The following is a 20,763-nucleotide window of genomic DNA, read 5'->3' on the forward strand; positions in this document are numbered from 1 at the left end:
GGGAATGTTTCAATAGCTGAATGGTCTGGAGTTGCTAAAATTTTGGGAAACACTGCAACAGATAAAGTCCAACATAATCATGATGTAGTTACTGAACTGTTCAAAAACTTAGATTGTAGTCTTATGGGTTTTGACATCACGTAGTCTTGTATGTGATGCCACAACCCACAAGACAGTATAAATTTTCAGAGTCATGAAAACCTTAAATTTCTTACATCAAAACATTTTTTTTTTTTCCTGTTCAAGACAAATTTATCGGTGACTAAAAACCTGCAACTGAATTTGATGCTGAGCCAAGGTGAGCTCAGGTCATATCTGCATAAAGTTTACCTCTGAGGTCCACTGTAACATTATTCTCCACATCTGTACTTTCATCTACCATGTGATCACTTCATCAGTTGTGCAATAAAAATTATGTATACATTTTTTGTTTTCCCATCTGTGATCCATGCTAATTCCATCTTAATCTTTATCAGCCATGCTCTGTATTATTTTTGTATTGGAGCATGTGCACAGTCTGACTGGCTGTGTGTTGCAATTTCTCAATACTAACATCATTACATATAAGTTAAATGAGATTTTCCACCCTGAAGCACTGTAGCATTTAAACTAACCTATTTCTGGCTTATAAAGTTAATCACACTAACCATACTTATGAAGGTTATGCACCGCGATTCTCCTACTTATGTAACTTTCTGTGCTGTGTAATAGCTTAGGTGGTTAGTTGCTGCTGGTGAGGTTTACGATCAGCCCTGGATGGTCTATGTAGGATCTGTGATGAACAATCCTCACAAACATCACCTAATAGATGCATTTCAGGCTCCAATACAAAATTTCATTCCCACTCCAGTCCTAACACTATAATTCATGTATATTAATTTTATATATTCTTCTGTTTGTCCAGCTACATAAAATATAATTATGGAAAGATACACTTTCTGTTTGTATTATTTTTCTTCATATGGAGTCAGACCATACTGATGTATTTGGAATAGTTCCAGGTTTAAGTTTATTCAATTCTTCTTCAGAGTTTTAGAAATCAAATATATTTCAAGTTGAAGAAAGCAGTCTTCTGGGATGTGGCACCGTGTAGATATTGCGTTAACTGACGTTTTGGACGAACGTATCACCACCATTTTCAGGGTAGAAGAAAAAAGAAGAAAATCTGCAAGTGAGGAACCAGCGTGAGCAGCTGCTAACAGACTAAGAGACTGGTCTGTTAGCACCTGCTCACGCTGATTCCTAGCTCACAGAATTTCTTCTTTTTTCTTCTACCCTGAAAATGGAGGCGATACGTTCATCCGAAATGTCGGTTAACACAATATCTACACGGTGCCACATTTAAGAAGACTGCTTTCTTCATATTCACTGATGTCAAAACCTCAAATCTTACATATTTCAAGTTATTAAATACTTAACATTAAACTTTATTGTATTGCTTGTTATTAATATATTCAATTTTATTATACATAAAACTGTTGTCATACACACACCCCTATCTACTATATAAAATGTAAAAAGAAAATACAAAGCATTATAATGAGCACATCATCATCAAGGAAGAATACAGTCATTAATGACTGTTCAGTTACAGGTGGCTCTTGTTATACAGTGCTGAGTTCTAAAAATTACCATATAATAAGAACTACATAAAAGAGACACTGAACAAGCATTTAGCATGATGCAGAAGAAGCAGTTAATGACATGACTGAATCAAAATTGTTAGCTGAGTCAAGGAAGCCATCCAAATAACTTGCTGGGCATGTGTGGTAGCTTCTACTGCGGCTCTACATAGGAAAATGATAATCCCAATGACACTGATACAAAACAGCGGATAACAAGGGTCACCTACATTGTTCTTTTGTTGCTTGAGAGAGGTCTTCCAATGTTATGCAGACATCCAGCTTGGGTAATTCTTGAATTATAGCATTATCCCTGTAAACATCACTCCCTTGATAAAATCTTCTTTGTCTATCAATCATTGTCAGTTGGTTAAAAATTACTGACATTTCAGGGGCCACCTCTGTCCCCATCGTCACACTGATGACGGGGACAGAGACAACCCCTGAAATGTTGGTAATTTTTAACCAAGTAACACAGCTGGTAGCCTGAGAAAATATTATTGACTTGACTGCCATGAAAGCTTCAGGTCTTGTCTGTAACGTACCTATGGTTCACCTGGCGTGTCATTCATAAAATGTATACAGACCAAAATATTAATGGCATATCACATTAGTTAAAAACCACTGGAGACCAGTGTCCAGACAACCATTTGAATACAGTAGGCACACTATGCAGTGTTTTCTCTTTTTATGTAGTGCACTGTGACAGTTAATATCACTAGTCCCAAATGAGAGAAGTTATAAGCTAATAATAATTTTGTTTGTATGCTTCCATTACAGTTTAAAACTGTCAGTGAGGGGATGGACATATAATTAGGTTAAAATGTCAAGACCATTCTCATTAATTTTATCAAGTGTCAAAAGAGTCTCAACAGTAAAAGTAGCCAGCATCTATGGGTAAGAAATCACACTGATAGTGCATAAAGGGTTACATCAAATAAAATATTTTATGGCTCTTTATATTCAATGTCTGTCCCCCACTTTTGACTACATTACACAATTCATTTGTTGATTAGTGAGATGCAGTTAAAATATTAAAAGCTTATACACACTTTACATTAAATTTGCTACCTATCTAAAAACACCAGTAAACATTTCTTTTATATCCTCAGGTGCAACAGTTTTGATTAATACTACCAACCTTCTGCATTGCATGGAACAGCAACAACAATTACAAACAGATCATTTTGCAACACCCTTCTGGTAACGGAGTGCCAAAGAATCAGCAGGTGGTGGTGCCCGAGGTTTTAAATCCCCAAGAGTATGCTTGAAGATACTTGGCTGTGACCTTGATCTTGGACTAGATGCTGATCTGCTTCTGCCAGAAGGCTGCGTCACTTTCTTGTGAGACAAAACATTTCCTGAAGCTGAAGGTCGTCTACCATGAGGTGATCCTAAAGGTATTGACACTTGAATCTCTGGATCTTGCAGTGTTGATGGTAGTGTTACAGGAGGAGTCTCCCTCGTCTTAGACTTGGACAAGTTATAAGGCAGATGACATACCACACATCGGCTGTTATTCAGATGATCTGAATATAAAGGTCTGGCAAACATTCTGTCATCTAAAACATATTTGTGAACACCTGAAACACAAAAATATCTGTGATTTAATGTCCTCATGGTGATGACTGTGGATGTTATCACATTGGATGTGACACCATGTAATTTGGTAGATAGGTACTGTCTATCTTCACAGATATGGCTGGAGTCAATAGAATGCACAATGGATTTGGTCAAATCCACTGAGATAAGGGTCCTATGATGTGGATCAGTCACAGGCTTTCGTTACAGGGCATCATCACACTCCTTATCACCCTCACGTTCACATAGCAGCTAAAACCACTGCCCCACTGCTTCTTTCCACACTTCTTCTCACATGCAACCCAGAGGGCAGACATAAAAATACAGCCTGTACCAACATTTCAGAGGAACCAGTTGCCTCCATCTGTCCACTGACTCTGCTCTCGAAAAACAATCCCACAACAGGCCACTCTTTCCCCTCACTTCTTTCTACCCTGTGTTGCTCAATTCAGAACCACAATACTCTCTGCCTTTTTGAAATGATCCTTTATTTAGTGCAGTATTTTTAACAATGTTCCCCTTATTCGTACTGATACGCTCACAACCCCAGTCCTGGTTCTCCTATATCCATCTCGCTACTCCACATTTAGCCTACTCTTCTACCCTAAAGATGAACGCAACAGACTTCTCCGAAACATCGGTAACAATACTGTATAGTGTAACATCCCACAAGTCAGTCATCTTAGTATCAAATGTTTCTGGTTCCACCATCTCACATGCAACACGTCTGACAGTTAAACCAGTAACATTTGATACTATGTGACGTGCAGCAGGATGCTACAATATAATATCAGTAATCTTCACAAAAAATGTCTCTTAATTTTGTGTTACTTTAAGGAGGCATTCCATTGTGAAAAGGAAGTGATGGACATGAAAGTTTCCAAGTTTTCAGTGTTCTTGTATATTCATTCATATTTAACATAGAAATATTTTAATTCTCCACAGAGGAGCATGTCCTCAGGTTGAAGATGGAGGAAACAGCCTCTAGGTATGGTGATAGCTGAGAATGTGCTCAATAAGCAGTCACAGGTGACATCTGACAAGGAACCGTCCTCCAGCTTTAGGGTCTGATATGTGGCTAATAATTCTGCAATGTACGAGGGAGAGTCAGTAAATAGGTCACAAATGGATATAAAACATAAAAAATTTGGTATTCAAACCTAGAAAAGACATTAATTTCTTGACATACCCTCCACCAACACTGATACATTTTTTCCATCACTTTACAAGTGTGTCAAAACCTGCAGCATGGAAGTCTTTCAACTGTTGTCTCAGCCACTTTCACACCTCCATTTCAACCTCTTCGTCGTCAGCGAAACATTTTCCACCCAGGTGTGAACTGCTTTATATGACAAAACACTCCCCACCATAAACAGGAAACATTTCTTTGTGAATATCCTTTGCACCGAGTCCTTTTGCTCACATATAACACACAACAGAATGCTGCTCTTTAGTAGCACACTCCTCAAGCATGGTCATCATTTTGACCAGCCTCTGAACATATGCAAGCATCTGCTACCTAGACTGTCATGAAGCTGAACTGTGCTGCTATCTAGTGATACATATAGAAAACCTATTACATCCATTACAGATGTTTTACTTCCATTTGTAACCTATTTACTAACTCTCCCTTGTAAAAATTAGCATTCAGAATTACTGGGTTTTCAGACCTTGTTCACTGCCCAGTATTCCAAAAACCTAGAGAACACGATTCAGAAACTAGATCTGTTTCCATCCTCAGGTGAGGAGGGACACACCTACTCTGCTGGGTCCCTTGGAAAGAGCTAGCCTGTTACGAAGTTTTATACAAGGCCTCAGACTTGGATCAATCCTTTGGAATCTTAATCAGAAATCCCAATGGGAAGATATGACTTTGTGCCCTAGGTATAAATGGAAGGAGAGCATTAGATTAGATTTGAAAGAAACATGGCCTGAAGATATGGAATGGATTCTTCTGGCTCAGGATAAAGTCCAATTATGAGCTGTTGTGAACACAGTAATGAACTTTCATGTCCCATAAAAGGTAGGGCATTTCATGACTAGCTAAATGACTCGAGAAAGAGTATGCTTCATGGAGTTAATGCGTTCATTAAAAAAAGATAAATTTATACCAGCACTTAATTAAGTGCCAAGCCATGAAATCATGAGGGAGTGGAGGTATATATCCTTGCATTCTTAACCTCCAGACAGGGAGTCCTAGTATCCATTGGATGAACTCCAGAGCAAGAGAAAAGAGAAATTTCTGTGCCTGCTAAGAATCAAACCGCAGTCCCATCATCCAGCCCACAGTCTATTTAGTATACTGACTGAGCTTTTTCACATCCTACAGCTTTCTGTAACAAAGGCAAAATGGACATGTACGAGTATCTAAACGTAAGACCATTAAGATATGTAAGAAGTGTTGAGGCACAAGATGTAGATGAGTATAGTCAGCTTCACAACTTGGCTGCCTATATCCTGCAGAAAAGTCACAGTACGCACTGGCCAGCAGATTGGTAAGGCCCTAGAAATATTCTAAGTAAATGCTAGCAGAGATGAAAGTTCAAACTGCCCTGCTATTTATCATGTAATCCCATTGCTTTATTGGCCAAGTTATCACAGTTCCTGTATTTAATGTTAATCTACCCACATTTCCAATATTTGATGAAACAAAGAAATCAGAACCTCATGAATAAGACTTAAATCTACAAACTACTTTATAAAAATCATCTGCCAACACTGTCACAGTATGTTTCATATTTATATGAGATTTGAGCTCGTCATGACAGTGAGCATTCAGATTAGTCTTCTGGAATGTGATGTCATATTGTTTGGTAGATAGGTACCAAAATGTTGGTGCTGCCTCCATCTTGAGGATCACTCTTCTCCCATGTACACTAAGGACACTATGCCACAGGTCTCCATAACACAGCTTTGATGAGTAAACATGTTTCTGGAACCCTAAGGGAAGATTACAAAGGACTGGCCAACACTGAATATTATCTCCCATATGTATTCCTTATGATTTGATTTAAACATTTCTAATATAATGGAATCCCCTTGCAGGCATCCCAACTCTGATGTAATGGTGGTATGATCCTGAGTTACGCCAGCAGTAGCATACCTACTGGTAGTGTCTCCAATGCTGGACAGGTCAAAGGTGATGATCCAGACAAAAAGGCATACCCTGGTCTTCCAGGGTTGGGCCTGGGGTTGACGACTCCACCCCATAAAAAGCATCAATTTCTAAGAGGCTTTTAATAATTGCGGCTGAATGAAAACACCTAAAACAATGGCTTACCATAACTGAGGACTTACAAGAGGGAACCTGGAATGTGCTGTCCCTATATAGAAGTGGGGCACTTGGGAATTTGATGGAAATACTTGCTCTCAGTGGCTGGATTCAGTTGAAGATTTGAAGAGAATGGGCACTAGAAATTGGAGACAAAAATCACCAGACCAGGACCAATGGCAAGCAATCATGAAACAGGCCAAGGTTCTTCATGGACTGTAGCACCCACAAGAGGAGGACGTGGTGGTGGTGGGGAGAATATAAAGGATGAGCTTATATTTGCATAAGTTTATGCTCAAACAAAATGGAGAATACCAAAATGACTATATCAGGTGACTGTGGACATAGCAGCGGACCATTTTAACCCATAATAAGTGGGAAATCTCATGATCAACTGAGTGACTCTCACCTTCTCAAGAATCCACAGAATGAGTGAAATTCTAACTAAATCTGTTTAGGAATGCAGCTCATACCAAAATACGTGCATATAAAAATATCATCTAATAATGAAGTGGCTAGAAAAACACTAACACAGACACAAAGAATGCATATTGTGACATGTTGCGCTATGGAGGACACCCCCTCCCTCCTCAGCGGTGACGTAACACGGGATGCCGCCGTTGCTACTCAGCAGTAAACAACTCCCGACAGCGTTGCTAGGCTATCGGCAAACACAGCGTCAGACAACAGTAGTGCCTATTACGTAACTGTTTTCTGTGTTGTCCGTAATGGGGCTAAATAAGGAGCAGCGAAGACTATTCAAGTTAGTTACGAGTTGGCCAGGGAAGAGTATGCAGTCTAGTATTTGTAATACTGCAGATAGCAGTAGTTGTGAGACTGTAATTTGTGTGATTGTATGAGCAAGTGTGAAATAAAATTCGCTACATCCAATACGGCGTGAAGTTATTTGTCGCGTTATACACCCAACATGTGACAATATTAAGAATGAAATAAAATTCCCATATACAGTCAACTCTCGATTATCCGGGGGCGGATTAACCGGTTTGCGGCTTAACCGGGGCTACTGACGCTTTTTTGAGGCTTATATGTTGTTTAACATTCATTCACTTTTGTTTCACATGGCGAGTTGTAACACTATTTTCGCACTAGTGTGAACCGAGCTCTGCATTCTTTGGTCCCGTTATGCTAACACAATGTTCTAGGGTAGGGGTGAAAGAATGCAAGGATTTGTGGAAAGTTTCAAGGACAGATACATCGCCCCAGTTAGTATCTTTGTATTGATCTTCAAGTGCGTTAGCAAAATGTCAGTCTGTAAAAGGAAGCGTGTTGTGTTAAGTATTCAACAGAAAAAGGAAAATGCCGTGAAAAAGTAAACGACAATATTAAATTTTTTTAAGTGTTAAGTGTGAATGTTCGTAAAAAGTGTTGGATGTTGTCGAAGACTGTGATTGAAATAACTAATTCATACTTCAGTGTAATGTAAAAAAAGTATTAAATAGGCCATGAGATGACATAAAAATGAGGTTGAATAAATTTAAATGCAGGTAGGCCTATAGTATTATGAAGGTACAGTATTACAGTACTACTTTTAATAAAATTTGTCTTAACCGGGTTTTCGATTAATCGTGATTTCCATCCCCACCATTATCCCGGATAATCGAGAGTTGACTGTAGAAAGAAACAAATATTAAACACACAGCTATGCCACATCCACTTATATATATGTCAAACATATGGGAACACAATTGGAATAATATCGAACAATCCACAAACCACGAAGTACAACAAGAAATGACTAAAGTACAGCATAAACAACATAAAATACACAAGTTAAATAAACAAGTAAAAAACATAGCACGTAAAAATCATACATACAGTTCACAAATGAGGAAATACAGCTATTAAGTAAAGGGTTAAAAGATAATTTATATCACAAACATAAATTGACTGAAACATTAGCTCTGGAAGCAGAAACAGCAATAAGTCAGTCAGATGTGAAGGGACAAAATCACTATACAAATGCGGTTGCATATACTATCAGAAGTAACAGTAGTAATTCCGGATATTCAAATCGTATATTAAACATGGGACATACATATGGAAGAATAACAGATACTATGGATGTTATGACGACAGAAGGAAATACAGACACTTAAACACCTGAGAAAAGTACCACATTTACAAAAAATAGCAGGAACAATTTACACATGAATGATACACACATTGAATCATAAAATTCTATATTCCAAACAGTACGTGAACCTTACGATAGGTAGCAGTACACACACTACTACATAGATATTTAAGTGAGAACAGCTACACCAAAATCAGTATAAGGAACACAAAGCAACGCTAGATACACACAGCCTAGTGAATAGTACACCCAATGGGACATGTTAAGTACAAAGAAATACAACATCTAATTACACAAAGGTAGTATCAAAGAGAGAATTATATTAATAAACATGTATTGTTCATTGCAGAGAACCAGCCGCAAGACAAACATCCTACAACATCAACATTAATGATAACAATGACATGCCTTCAGAGTACTATTTGACCAGTACACAGTCTGGCTGCGCCATAGCTCAAGCGGCTAGTTGCTGGCTTCCCACCACAGCGGCCCGGGTCTGGTCAAGTGGGATTTGTGGTGTACAAAGTGGAGCTGGGGTGGGTTTTCTCCGAGTACTTCGGTTTCCCCTGCCAATCTTCATTCCACCAAATTCTCCATCATCATAATCAACCAGGGCAGGCTACAGTAGGCCTATCAGTGGCCGCCATGCCGAGTGGACCCAGTTGGACTCCACCCCCCAAACTAAGCGAATTTAAAGTACACAGTCTAGTAGACTTAAAAAATGCGTTGCCTGAAGATGGCCCTGTGTGGCTGAAACATGTAGCACAGCACAAACACTGAATGCATATATTTTAACGACATTTTAAACATATAATGAACATTTTAATGAATCAAATGTCATTAAGTGTCGATTAAAGATTAAACTTATATTGTTGCATTATGGACAGAAAACAAGACTACAAAAAATTAGTGAAAGAGATTGTGAATGGGAGATATATTACAATGTGGCAAAAATATTTTGAACAGAAATGTTAGTATCATGAACTCAAAGGACATTGTACAGACTTGCTGTAACACAGAATACAAAACAAGGACAGGTTGCTTACATTTATGGCTATTGGGATGGATACTTCCTACATCCAAGTTTCTTGTAGCATCTCGACTTGTGCCGGCTGGATGAGGATAGGCATGGCAATCAAACCAATGTGACTGTCGGAATTCATTCATCTCATCAAACCATGAGCCTCGTCCACAACACTGAGGTTGTATGTGTTTCTTATCATGTTCACTCTCCACCAAGCCTGCCCCTACATTGCTCATTATCAGTGGAGTCTTGGGGGTGTGTATCTGCTGTGTGCTGCAGTCACAGCAACACTTACAGGGGCTTGATGAGGTCCTTGGATTGGCGAGTCCCTGCTGAAATATACAAGAATTAGAGCGTGATCAAGATTACATTCTTCTGGAATGTGGTGCCATGTAGTTTGGTAAATGGGTAACAATGTGTTGGAGGTACTGCTGCCTCTTATCATCAGAGATGGAGGCAACAGGTTCCACCAAAACACTGGCAAATGCCTACTGAACTACACATCGTCTCATCCCAGAGGAATGTCGTTGCATACTAACTGCTCTGATACTGTCGGTTTTCAAAAGGAGTATTTTTGTAACAAGAACAGAGAGAGAGACAGAAGTTTAATCCCTTAATGAGTATGCACATACATGTGTGTTATCTAACTTTGAGCTCGGATGCACGTATCTGATGTTCATAAAATAGGCACGTATGTATTTGATTATTCTATGCACCTATTTAGACTGTATACACTTTTAAGTGTTTTCAGCTCTGAAATAATTACAATTTGTTTGACTAGCAGTTCTCACAAAAGTAACTATGAAGAGTATGAAGGTGTGCATCTATCTTCCAGGGTTATAACGCTATGTAGTTTGGATAAAGCATGGTGCTTGGAAGGACCATGTCACATCTATCTCAAGGGCAGAGCAGTAAACCAGGTTTATTTTCTGGCATACCCTTTAGCCTTGAAGATGGAGTCAGTATATTCCTCTGAAATGTTGCACTTTCTCCAAACGACATGGCACTACAACACAGAACACAGTATAAAAGATCTAGAAGTTTGTGACAATGTTCACTGATACAGTGATTGACTTTCTGGACATCCATAATCCAGACATAAGGACTAACTCTATCAATTGGGTCCAACTGAGGATGGAGACGGAGTCCAGTCTCTGAAACACCATTTAAAAATAAGACAATGGATATGTCCAAAATATCAATCACTGCAGAAGACTGTCTTATGTAGACAGTACTTTTAAAATAAAATTTGTTCTAGCAGTGGTGACACAAAAGAAAGTTGGAATGCACTACAACGTAAAAGGCGTACTATTGTCCCTGTGCATTATTACAAACACATCACGAAGATGTATGCAGGAGTGGAGGTATAGCTCCATATTCATAACCTTTGCATTAAGAGGCCATAAGTAGTCAGCTTCATCCACAGGTAAAGAGCCCATGGAGTCCATTGGACAGAGGACTGGGTGGGGCCATGAGCTGCTCTGGATATAGTGGCAAAGAGAGAAAATCCTGACCTCTCCTGGAGATGAGACCCTGCTTGTCGAGCTTGCAGCTTAGTCACTGTGCTCACTGAGCTATCCTGCATTCATACTGCCATAACGTTTTAGAAATTCTTACCAAGCCAAGAATGTTCGACAATGACAGTGACTATAAGTCAAATAACACTTGGACCAAATTTCACATTTATTGGAATTGTAAAAATGTAAAGAAAAAGCTAACCTTTCTATCTATGTTTTGGCAAGAAACTTTGTAAAACAAAATGTTAAGCCATCCATACAGAAGGTAACAGAAAACTTTGGACTAATATGAAATTTAAGACGTACAAAAGGTTGACACAAAAATTGAGGGCAATTTCCTGTTTTTCAGGTTCCCTTTCATTATCATTGTATCATTCTTTTGTCGACCTAAATTTTCAATATGTGATGCAGTGACCAGTCACAAATTGTCCTACAAATCACAGCAGTAACTACTCTACCTTCATGAATAACATACAGAGGACAAACTTGAGACAAGACTACGCTTTGTGCACAATGCACCTGAAAGATTCAGGGGAACAGATCATTGATTGAGAGGCACTAAAAAATACAAATGTAAGTTCCTAGACACAGTGAAACCCTAAAAAGTGAAACATAACTATAACAATTTCATACTGATTCAAAAATCTTACATTTATGCTTCCTGGTATCACTGTTATCCTGAATTTTTGTTTAGTTAACAATTTGGCAATTGCATTCATCACATGGCATCAAATAAGAATTAACAGGCTGATAGTGAATAATGAAATGAAAAGAAAATTAAAATTGTTGCATGCTGACAGTTAATGAAAATCTCTGTACAATGCATTTATATGAATTTTATCCCCAAGATCCTGTCATATAAAACAGGATTAAAAAACAAATTTTGATTCAAAATTCTAATCTAACCTCATTTGCCAGTTTTACTTCTTTCTCTTTTACAATACTAGGGAAGTTTTCTGTGGATCTGATGTCCTCTTTGACATGGCAGTGGCAATTTTTCCTGTAGCAAACACGTTTCCTGTTCTTCCTAAGTCTTAACTCATCATTACAAGAGCGTCTCAGACTGCGACATGGAGACCTTTTAGTGGTGCCTTGCTGATTATGATCAGAGATCAGTCCGTGACCATCATGGTCAGAGGGCAGTCTAGAAGAATGAGGAGTCTTGAGTGGACTAGACTTCTTTAGATTTGTCTTGACAGAGCCTACTTTTGTAGGTTTCATAAGCTTAGTTCCTACTGTACTCTTATCAGAATATGAAGACTTCTTAGGTGGTGTTACAGAGCTCAACTTTGCAGGAGTTCTTATGTTCTCTGGAGCAATGAAATCACCAACAACTTGGGACCTTTCCTTCAGCTTCTTTAGAAACATCGATTTAGGAGAATAATCAATGATTACATGTGCTGCCTCTAGGGTTCTTCTTTGTTGGTTCTCTGTAATTCCAGTATTCATATTATATTTCACTGAATGCAGTTCTACTGGCTCTTCATGAATCTTACTGCCAATATGTAAAGCGGATATGGATCCCTCACTTTCCTGTGATGATATATCTGAGTTTGTTCTGTCCCTGCCAGCATCTCTTTTGCAGTAACAGTCTTCATATTCCTTCCCACTGTTTCTTACATCAATTGCAGTGGATGATTTAAGATGGCACTTGCAACATTCACAGGGCAGCACTTCTTTGATTCTGGCCCTTGACTCAATTTGGACATTTTGTTTACTACGTTTAGCTGGTGATGTAATATCTTCCACCTTTTGTTTATATTTTACATTGAGTTCCTGACTATTCGAACTGCTGGAGCTTAAGGTGTGTGCTGTTGCATTCACAGCTGCTGCCACTTGACCAGAGTAATTTCTTGCTTTCCAGGACTCATACTTTCTCTTTAAAGGTGATACTGGGAGATCCTGCCATGGTTTCTCTGAATATCTTGCAGCCCTGAAACCAAAATTTTTGTGAACTACTTATATAACGGATAACATATATTTTAATGTGCTAGATGAAAATGACCTACCGAGCAGTGCGTTTTAATTTCTTCAATCTACGTTTCAGTAGAATGGAATTAGATTCAAGCTGATCCAGAAGTATACGATTTCTTTCTCTCAGTTTAATTATTCTATGGTTACACGGAGAACTCATGCCTGCAGGTATTTTGTGTCTCTTAGTATCTTGCAGCAAAATAACTTCACCGTCATTTTGACTCGATAAACGTAAAACAAATTTAAAATTGATATCTCCAGGGTGTTAAAGTTAGAAGGGAAGTTTCTTCACTGTCGAATGAAACGTGCAGCACCCAGTGAAATATTACGTACGGACAGCCGAGTTTACCAGAAGAATCTTAAATTAATTTAATTAATAATCCTCGCACTATATCTTTCAAAGTGGCATATGTTACATTTTTCTGTCAATGCGACAGTACATCGTATTTTACACTTTGATTTACGGAAATTTTCTAGGCATCATGTTGGGCGGCCTGGTAGCATATGTTGCCTTTATTTAACAGTAAAATGTTGGTCTTCGTGAGTATGGAAGTTTAAAACTCTGTAGTTGTTAGTGATATTATGTTGTTGATTTAGTATGAAATAACAAAAATCAGCTAATATAAATGTAAGTAACACGAACTCTTAAAATTTTATGAAATATTAATATTTATATGTATGTGTTTGCATTCATATTTTCACGAAACTTTCCCCATGTTGTTAATACATATCATTTTGCTTAACACAAAGGGATATGTAAGATGCTAAAATAACTTTCTAGGGATTGGTTGGAAATTTAATGTAGCATTACTCATGCACCGTGCTGAGTGTATATTTTGTAATATATTGGTTCTGCAATAGTAACATAACCTCGTAACATTTAAGTTACATAAAACACATTCTAAACTGTTTCTGATAGCCGGATGATGGTGATGACTATTTTAGGTGCAGCCATGAATTTCTCGCCATTCGGAGGCCACTTCCCAGCAATGCACCAGTTTGCAACAGCCAAATTTGGCAATGAACAAATTCAGCCAGGCACCATGCTTGTAACAAGCGCATCTGATGGAACAATACAGTATATACGACCAGAGCACAATGGTGCAAACTTCCTTCCTCCAGGTGTAAATACTAATACAGTCCAGGGAATCCCAGTGTCCATTACATCATCTGTGAATGTTCCTGTTTCGGCAGCTGCTCGTAGCATCACAACAGTTCAGCAGCAACAACAGCCGCAACACCAGCATCAGTTGGCAGCCATGGTAAACCAGTCAGCAGGTGGCACCAAGTACCATCACCCACATGGAGCTCTTCTTGGATGGGGTGAAGTACCTTTGGTGCATCATTTTAATGACACAGGGAAAAACATCACAACAATAAATGTTCCTTATCCTAATCCAACAGTAAATTCTACAGCTATCTTGGCAGTTCAGCCAACACAGGCATCAGGAGTGCCAGCTGTAGCACCAGCAGTGTGGCCTGTGAGGTTAATGCAGAATGTGTCTACCATGACAGTTGACGAGTCCGAGTCAGAGCCGCAGGATCTATGCAAAGCAGGTGAGAACATCAAACCAAAGTTAGACATGTCCAAGCGAGATAAGGAATCAGGAGAGAGTGAAGATGATAGTGATGATAGTTCAAAGTCAGATGTAGAAGGGCCCTCCTCCACAAGTGAAGCTGAGCAGAATCACCCAAAACAAGGACTCCAAGTGCCAGTCAATGTAGGCCATGTCACAAATGGTAGTGGTCAGTTGGAGTGTCATCAGATCCAGCTGCAGCAGCAGGGATCCGCAATGGCCGACTATCTTGCAAGATTGCAGCCTTCCACAATCCCACTCAGCCTTCAGCACTTCCTGAAGTACCAGACAAACAATGTTGCATTGGCTACAGTGTCAGAAGTCAAGAGAGAGGGTGAGAATATTCCTGTGGCAGTTCCAGGAACCATGGGGCCTGTCCAAGAAGAATTACCAGCTGTGTCACTCAAGAAGAAGAAGAAGAAGAAATCCCCTAGGAAACCTCCACGCCCAAAACCCGGAGAAATCCGCCTGTCAACAGCATTGGATGGTTCAACACTGTTTTGCTGCCCTGAGTGTTACATGGCATATCCTGACAGGGACATGCTGGAACAGCATCTAGCCGGTCATAAACAGGAACGCCGCTATGTGTGTAATGTCTGCGGAGCTGGTCTTAAACGTAAGGAACATCTCGACCAGCACAAACGTGGCCACAGTGATGAACGGCCATTTGTGTGTACTGTATGTATGAAGGGATTCAAACGAAATGAGCATCTGACACGACACTACGTGATTCATTCAGGAAACAAGAGCCATTCTTGTATCGAGTGTGGCAAGGCATTCTCTCGCAAAGACCACCTCCATAAGCATGCCCAGACACACATTGCCAAACGTGTGAAGGCGGAGTTGAGCCAAGCAGCTAGCCTTGATGGTAGTGCAGCCCCTACACCGATTCCCACGCCACCTACCTCCATGACGATCCCTCACGTGATCCACCATCACCACCAGCAGCCTTTGACTCACCCTTTGCACCTCCATCACACCATGTCCTGAGACATGCCTTGGGATCGTGCAGACAGTATTGCCTGCCAGTTCTTTTAAGCGGCTTGGCTTCAGGCATTTGTTTTTCATTTACAGAGTCACAGTAGGTTGCACTTCTGCAGTATTTTGCAGATATGTATTCCATAGCATGACACTAGATATTACTGTAACGTCTGTTGAGTGAAGATGTGCCCCCCTAAGTTTTCCACTTTTCTCACATTTTGTTGAAAATGTGTGTGGATTGTAATCAAGATTGTGGTTTTGTGATATGATGCTGTGTAGTTTATGGTAGACAGTAACATTTTGGAAGTACATGCCTCTTCTGTCGTCTCTGAAAATGGAGTTTGCAGGTTCATCTGGAACATTGGTTTTTATCTACTGAACTACATGGCCACATGTCCCAGAAAACTATAATCGTGATATGCATTATCAGTACTCAGTGCCTCAGTTGTCATGTGACTTCTAATGGTTGTGGTGGAATAGCAGCTTACTTGGACCTTCCATATATGGTCTATAAAATGAAGCATGTTTTGTGGTGTTGTGATATCTGTGCAGATATCTTCACCTGTCCACATGCCCCGTAGCTTATTACCCATACATTTAGACCAAACACACACAGCTACTCACATAGTTAATTCTGAAGAAGTATTGTGTTTATAAAAATTATTAATCTCAAGGTGCTAAATAAGTACCCATATTTTAGGTACATCTGAGTCAGAAAGTTCTTAACCAGTTTGTCCAGTTTCCACTGATTTTGTATCAGATATTTGGACAGACACATTTCATAGATTCTTTAAACAGAATGTGGAAGAAGTCAGAGTGCAGTACAGCACCCCTGATAACATACATTATTACATGACACAGGGACAGTTATGCAGTTAGAACTTAAAAACAGACTTCATGTTTATGCAATTTTATATGACTTTTTAAAATTATTTTTAGTGAGGACTAAAGCATGATGAATTTATTTATTTAAAAGTGAGTAAAAGTAAAACTGTCCCTGGAACAGGCCGTGGAGGCCCATAGGATTGTGAGACGTTGAGGGTCCCACATTTTCCAGACGGTCGGCTCTTAGATGGCGGTGAGGTTGTTAGCCTTACATGCCGGCTGAACTTTTACCCCCCCCCCCAATTGAAGATTCGTGGTACTCATTTCTGTTAGAGGCAGAATCATCCCCATAGCCACAGTGCAGCTGGAAGGATTAGGTCAACTGAAAAATCCACTGACCCCATCAGGAATCAAACCCGTGACCTTCCAACTTGTACCATAGTGCCTCAGCCAACTATTCTTATGAACTCACTTGTCTAAAACAAAAACATAATTTATATAAGGGCGAAATGAATTGTATTGAAATTTAGCAGTTGAACCAAAGAGTAAGTAAAATTTTTAGTTATGCAACCACACTTTGTTACACAACTATTATGTAACCAAAGGGATACTTGTAAATGATTTTGTAGAAGTTATGTAATGCTGTATATTTATAAATAGCTAGAATTACACCACACTCAGAGTATGTTGATTAACACAGTAATTACCAAGTAAATTACTATGTACAGGAATTCCACACACTTAGTTGACCATTTTTATATATTGCAAGCCTAACAAAACCAGGTGATCTCAAGCCTCATAAGTGTAAAAGATCAAGGGGTATACAAAGACAGATGGACACAAAATGATACGCAGACAAACAGCAAGGTGATCTCATAAGCCTCCTTTTTTTTAAATGAGAAGAGTAGGCTAAAATAGTATAGTTTTCAAACAGTTAAGATTTTCATTGTAATCTAGTTATGATTGGTTAGCAAGCTGGTTGGGCCCCAGAGCTAGTCTGGATGTAGTTGTGAAGGGAAATATCTTGCCTCTACCAGGAATCAAGGCATGATTCAGCATTTGAATCCCCCCCAGTTGCAGTGTGTGAAGGAAGAAGAAATTTGGGTAGGACCTTACTGCTCCTACTACCTTATTATTTTCATCATCAGAATTTTTCACGAAGCATACATCAGTTGCACATGATTTATTATCTTGACCCACTCCCATTTCATAATTTCATACAGTAAATCTGTAGCAGATCCATATATGTCATGAAAATTTCACATCATAGAAGACAATAGTTCTTATGTAGAAAATGTAGTGTGGCAAATCTTTTCTCAGATGAGACATGCACAGTCATATATAATTTTATAAAAAGTGAACAGAAAATTATTAAGTAGAGTTTTTAAATATTTTGTGAAAAATTAGTTAGGTACTGAAATAGTGCTGAAAACTTGGAATACTGACATACTCAGTTTAGCAGAAGAAAGAAGTTCAACCCAGTTTTTCCTTTTCAGGAGATGTTTATTTATCAGAAAATTCTGAAGAACTTACAGATTCGCTTAGTGGGGGGTGGAGTCCAACTGGGTCCACTTGGCACAGCGGCCACTCATTGGCCTATTGTAGCCTGCCCTGGGTGATTATGATGATGGAGAATTTGATGGAATGAAGATTGGCAGGGGACACTGAAATACTCACAGAAAACCCGCCCAACGCCACTTTGTCCACCACAAATCCCACTTGACAAGAACTTACAGATTTTGAAACCCTAGATTTAGATAGTGTTTCTCAAAGTTTCTCAAATGAAGTCTTGCCCAGTGACATGGGTTGCTTCTGAACTGTACCTCATGCTGTAATGTGCAAACTCAGGCAGTTTTCCTTTAAGCTAAGATAGTGTATATAGCAGGCTAGTTTTATTTGCTTCATATAGTCTTCATGTAGTTTTCCTTTGTAAAGTTTTCATCCTCATATATACAGGGTGTCCCAGGAGGAATGTGCCAAACTTCGGGAGGGTGTTCCTTATGTTAAAGTATGCCGATATAACCCAAAACACCTATGTCCAAAGTTGAACGGTTACGGAGATAATGGCCCGAGAAAAGTGTGGTCTTCTAGCGGGTCCACGGATTATACCTATCAGCTGAGAGGAATTATCTCTGTTTGTCCTTGACTGCCGTGATTCATCCTATCCGTGCTTATGGAGTTGGCTTTATCAGAACGCGCAGTCAGCACGTTACGTCATCGCTTACCATTCATGTGTCATGTACAGTGCTTGGAACTCTTAACGACAACTTTGAGATGGCATGCGAGTTTTTTGTACTTCAATTTTATGGCTTCATGTCACTCATAAGTTAGTTTGATGTTACGTACATTATTAACGTTACAGAATCCACATATTCCTGCCAGTTTTAATATCTATTTTGTAATCAACAAGTGTGTAACCCCGGTCAAAGTTTGACACTTCTCTGGCCATTATCTCCGTAACCGTTCAACTTTGGACATAGGTGTTTTGGGTTATATCGGCATACTTTAACATAAGGAACACCCTCCCGAAGTTTGGCACATTCCTCCTGGGACACCCTGTATATATATATATATCAGTAAGGATGGGAAATTTTGGAACCCACGTTGTGAGATTGAAATTGGTGTTCGGATTATAGCCTTCTCAGTTGTGACACATTGTATGTAGTCTTGTGTGTGGATCATGAAAGAAGGACTGCATTTTGCATCACACATTCCCTGAAAAGGGCCATCTTTTTTTCTCACAATTCTCTTTTCCTTCTCTTGATGGAAAACAATATTGTGAACTTGGCAAGGGTTATTTTCCTGCCTAGCAATCCAATTGGCCTGGATTGGGCTTTCCCCTCTGGGTCTCAGTGACTGCCTTTCTTGCAATTTGCCAACATCACCCAACAAATTCCTTACATTTAAACTCTGAAGATGCCAGCAATATGTTCCAACAGAATGTTGGTATTCATGTACAAAACTATACGGTGTAAACTTGGAAGACTGTAGTTGGAACAGTCACCACCATCAGAGCCTCAAAACAGATACCAGTATTGTCTCTCAGGTTTGCATTATTGTTTTTGTGCCACAGAAGATGAGAAATTGTGATTTGAGGTTCTCACAGCAGTCGATATTAGGGGCATTGTGAGATCATGTAGTTTGGTAGATAGGTACCCTGAAGATGGAAGCAACAGGTTCATCTGAAACATTATCGCCAATCTACAAGACTATATAACATTATTTTCCAGAAGACCATGATGTTAACTTTCAGAGATATCTATTACATAACCATATTACAGATGTTGCTTCTGTGTAGACACAATTTATAACAAAAACATTAAACATGGTTCAGAAACTGGATCTGTTTTCATCACTAAAATTAGGGAGGAATCTTTCCTACTCAGTTGCTGCAATTTTTCAGTCATTATTTCCCACTGAGGGTGTTTGATGCTGGCAGAAAATAAACTCTGCTTTTAACTTCTTGCACTGTCCAGTGATTGATACTAGGAATCTTTCTATCCTTATGCCTGTGATTATAGAAACAAATCTAGTTTCAAAATCATTGTGTTAAGAAAAATCTTTCAATTGGCAATGTCCAAAATAGTAGCCATGTTTAATGACATGTTTTTTTTTTATATAGGTAACTAGGTACTGAGCTTGTATTGTGTTTGAGAAGGCAAGAATTGCTGAAAACTATTATTTTGGGCTTTATCCATAATGTGAGTTTATTAAAACCATACATTATTTCAGAAATTTATTCTATTTCTTTCAGAGGGTATGAAAGAAAACCTAGTATATTAGTTTCGTAAGTAAAACTGCTCGCAAACCATGGGTCTAACAATAGATTTTCTTTCATATCCTGTTTTCCTGAAGATGGGTATATAACTTAGATGATGAAGTCCAAAATAATAGCTGTAGACAATGTGTCACACCATGGTCAATAGCTTTAAAATAAGACTGATCTCATTTCTATAATTTTCATGTTATAGTACATGTTGCTTCGTAACTCATGCATCATTATCTTTGACACTAACCTAACCACTTAGCCACGTTTAGCCATGTGGAAAATGGTTTTGAATGTAGGGTTTAGAAGTTGAATCAGTACCATGTTAACCTATTTTCCAGTGATTTTTATTTTTGTACCATTATTTCTGCATGTGAATAATAATTCATTTCATAAGAGTTTTCAAATGGTTTGCATCTTTCTGCCACAGAAGCATAATTAAATGTATGATTTGTGTTGCTTTCCTGCAGTGTAAAGCTCATTCTTCCTGCATATGTTTGGGGCTCATAGAAATCACATTGCTTCATCTC

General features: G+C 38.9%; 2 protein-coding genes and 1 long non-coding RNA gene across 5 annotated transcripts; 2 read left to right on the forward strand and 1 right to left on the reverse strand.

Annotated features, from left to right (window-relative positions):
- Positions 1–1,329: 1,329 nt before the first annotated feature.
- LOC111868319 lies at positions 1,330–13,429 on the reverse strand. Of its 2 annotated transcripts, none has more exons than XM_023858870.2 (4): positions 13,120–13,429; positions 12,017–13,043; positions 9,616–9,922; positions 1,330–3,205 (listed from the first exon to the last, which is right to left on the reverse strand). In XM_023858870.2, the coding sequence occupies exons 1-4, from the start codon at positions 13,242–13,244 to the stop codon at positions 2,805–2,807; spliced, it is 1,860 nt and encodes a 619-aa protein (XP_023714638.1). In that variant the 5' UTR covers positions 13,245–13,429; the 3' UTR covers positions 1,330–2,804. The 2 variants fall into 2 exon arrangements, with proteins under 2 accessions (XP_023714638.1, XP_023714637.1); XM_023858869.2 differs by having other exon boundaries at positions 9,616–9,925.
- On the forward strand, positions 2,939–7,079 carry LOC111868326. Its single transcript, XR_002843489.1, has 2 exons — positions 2,939–3,022; positions 6,249–7,079. It is a non-coding gene; the product is annotated as an uncharacterized LOC111868326 (long non-coding RNA).
- LOC111868320 (early growth response protein 1) lies at positions 12,930–16,635 on the forward strand. 2 transcript variants are annotated; one of them, XM_023858872.2, is made up of 2 exons: positions 12,930–12,996; positions 14,030–16,635. In XM_023858872.2, exon 2 carries the CDS (start codon positions 14,038–14,040, stop codon positions 15,649–15,651), a length of 1,614 nt encoding a protein of 537 aa, XP_023714640.1. In that variant the 5' UTR covers positions 12,930–12,996; positions 14,030–14,037; the 3' UTR covers positions 15,652–16,635. The 2 variants fall into 2 exon arrangements, with proteins under 2 accessions (XP_023714640.1, XP_023714639.1); XM_023858871.2 differs by lacking the exon at positions 12,930–12,996 and adding an exon at positions 13,592–13,712.
- The last annotated feature ends 4,128 nt before the right edge of the window (positions 16,636–20,763 follow it).

This window comes from Cryptotermes secundus, unplaced genomic scaffold (genome assembly GCF_002891405.2).
Source record: "Cryptotermes secundus unplaced genomic scaffold, Csec_1.0 scaffold1368, whole genome shotgun sequence".
NCBI classification, from domain to species: Eukaryota; Metazoa; Arthropoda; class Insecta; order Blattodea; family Kalotermitidae; genus Cryptotermes; species Cryptotermes secundus.

Coding starts and splice junctions, on each gene's coding strand:
- LOC111868319 (XM_023858869.2), bottom strand. CDS start 13,244: ATGAGTTCTCCGTGTAACCATAGAATAATTAAACTGAGAGAAAGAAAT. Junction 13,044..13,119: donor AAATTAAAACGCACTGCTCG/GTAGGTCATTTT, acceptor TTTTGGTTTCAG/GGCTGCAAGATATTCAGAGA. Junction 9,926..12,016: donor AAGTAAAACTGGCAAATGAG/GTTAGATTAGAA, acceptor TGTATATTTCAG/CAGGGACTCGCCAATCCAAG.
- LOC111868320 (XM_023858872.2), top strand. CDS start 14,038: ATGAATTTCTCGCCATTCGGAGGCCACTTCCCAGCAATGCACCAGTTT.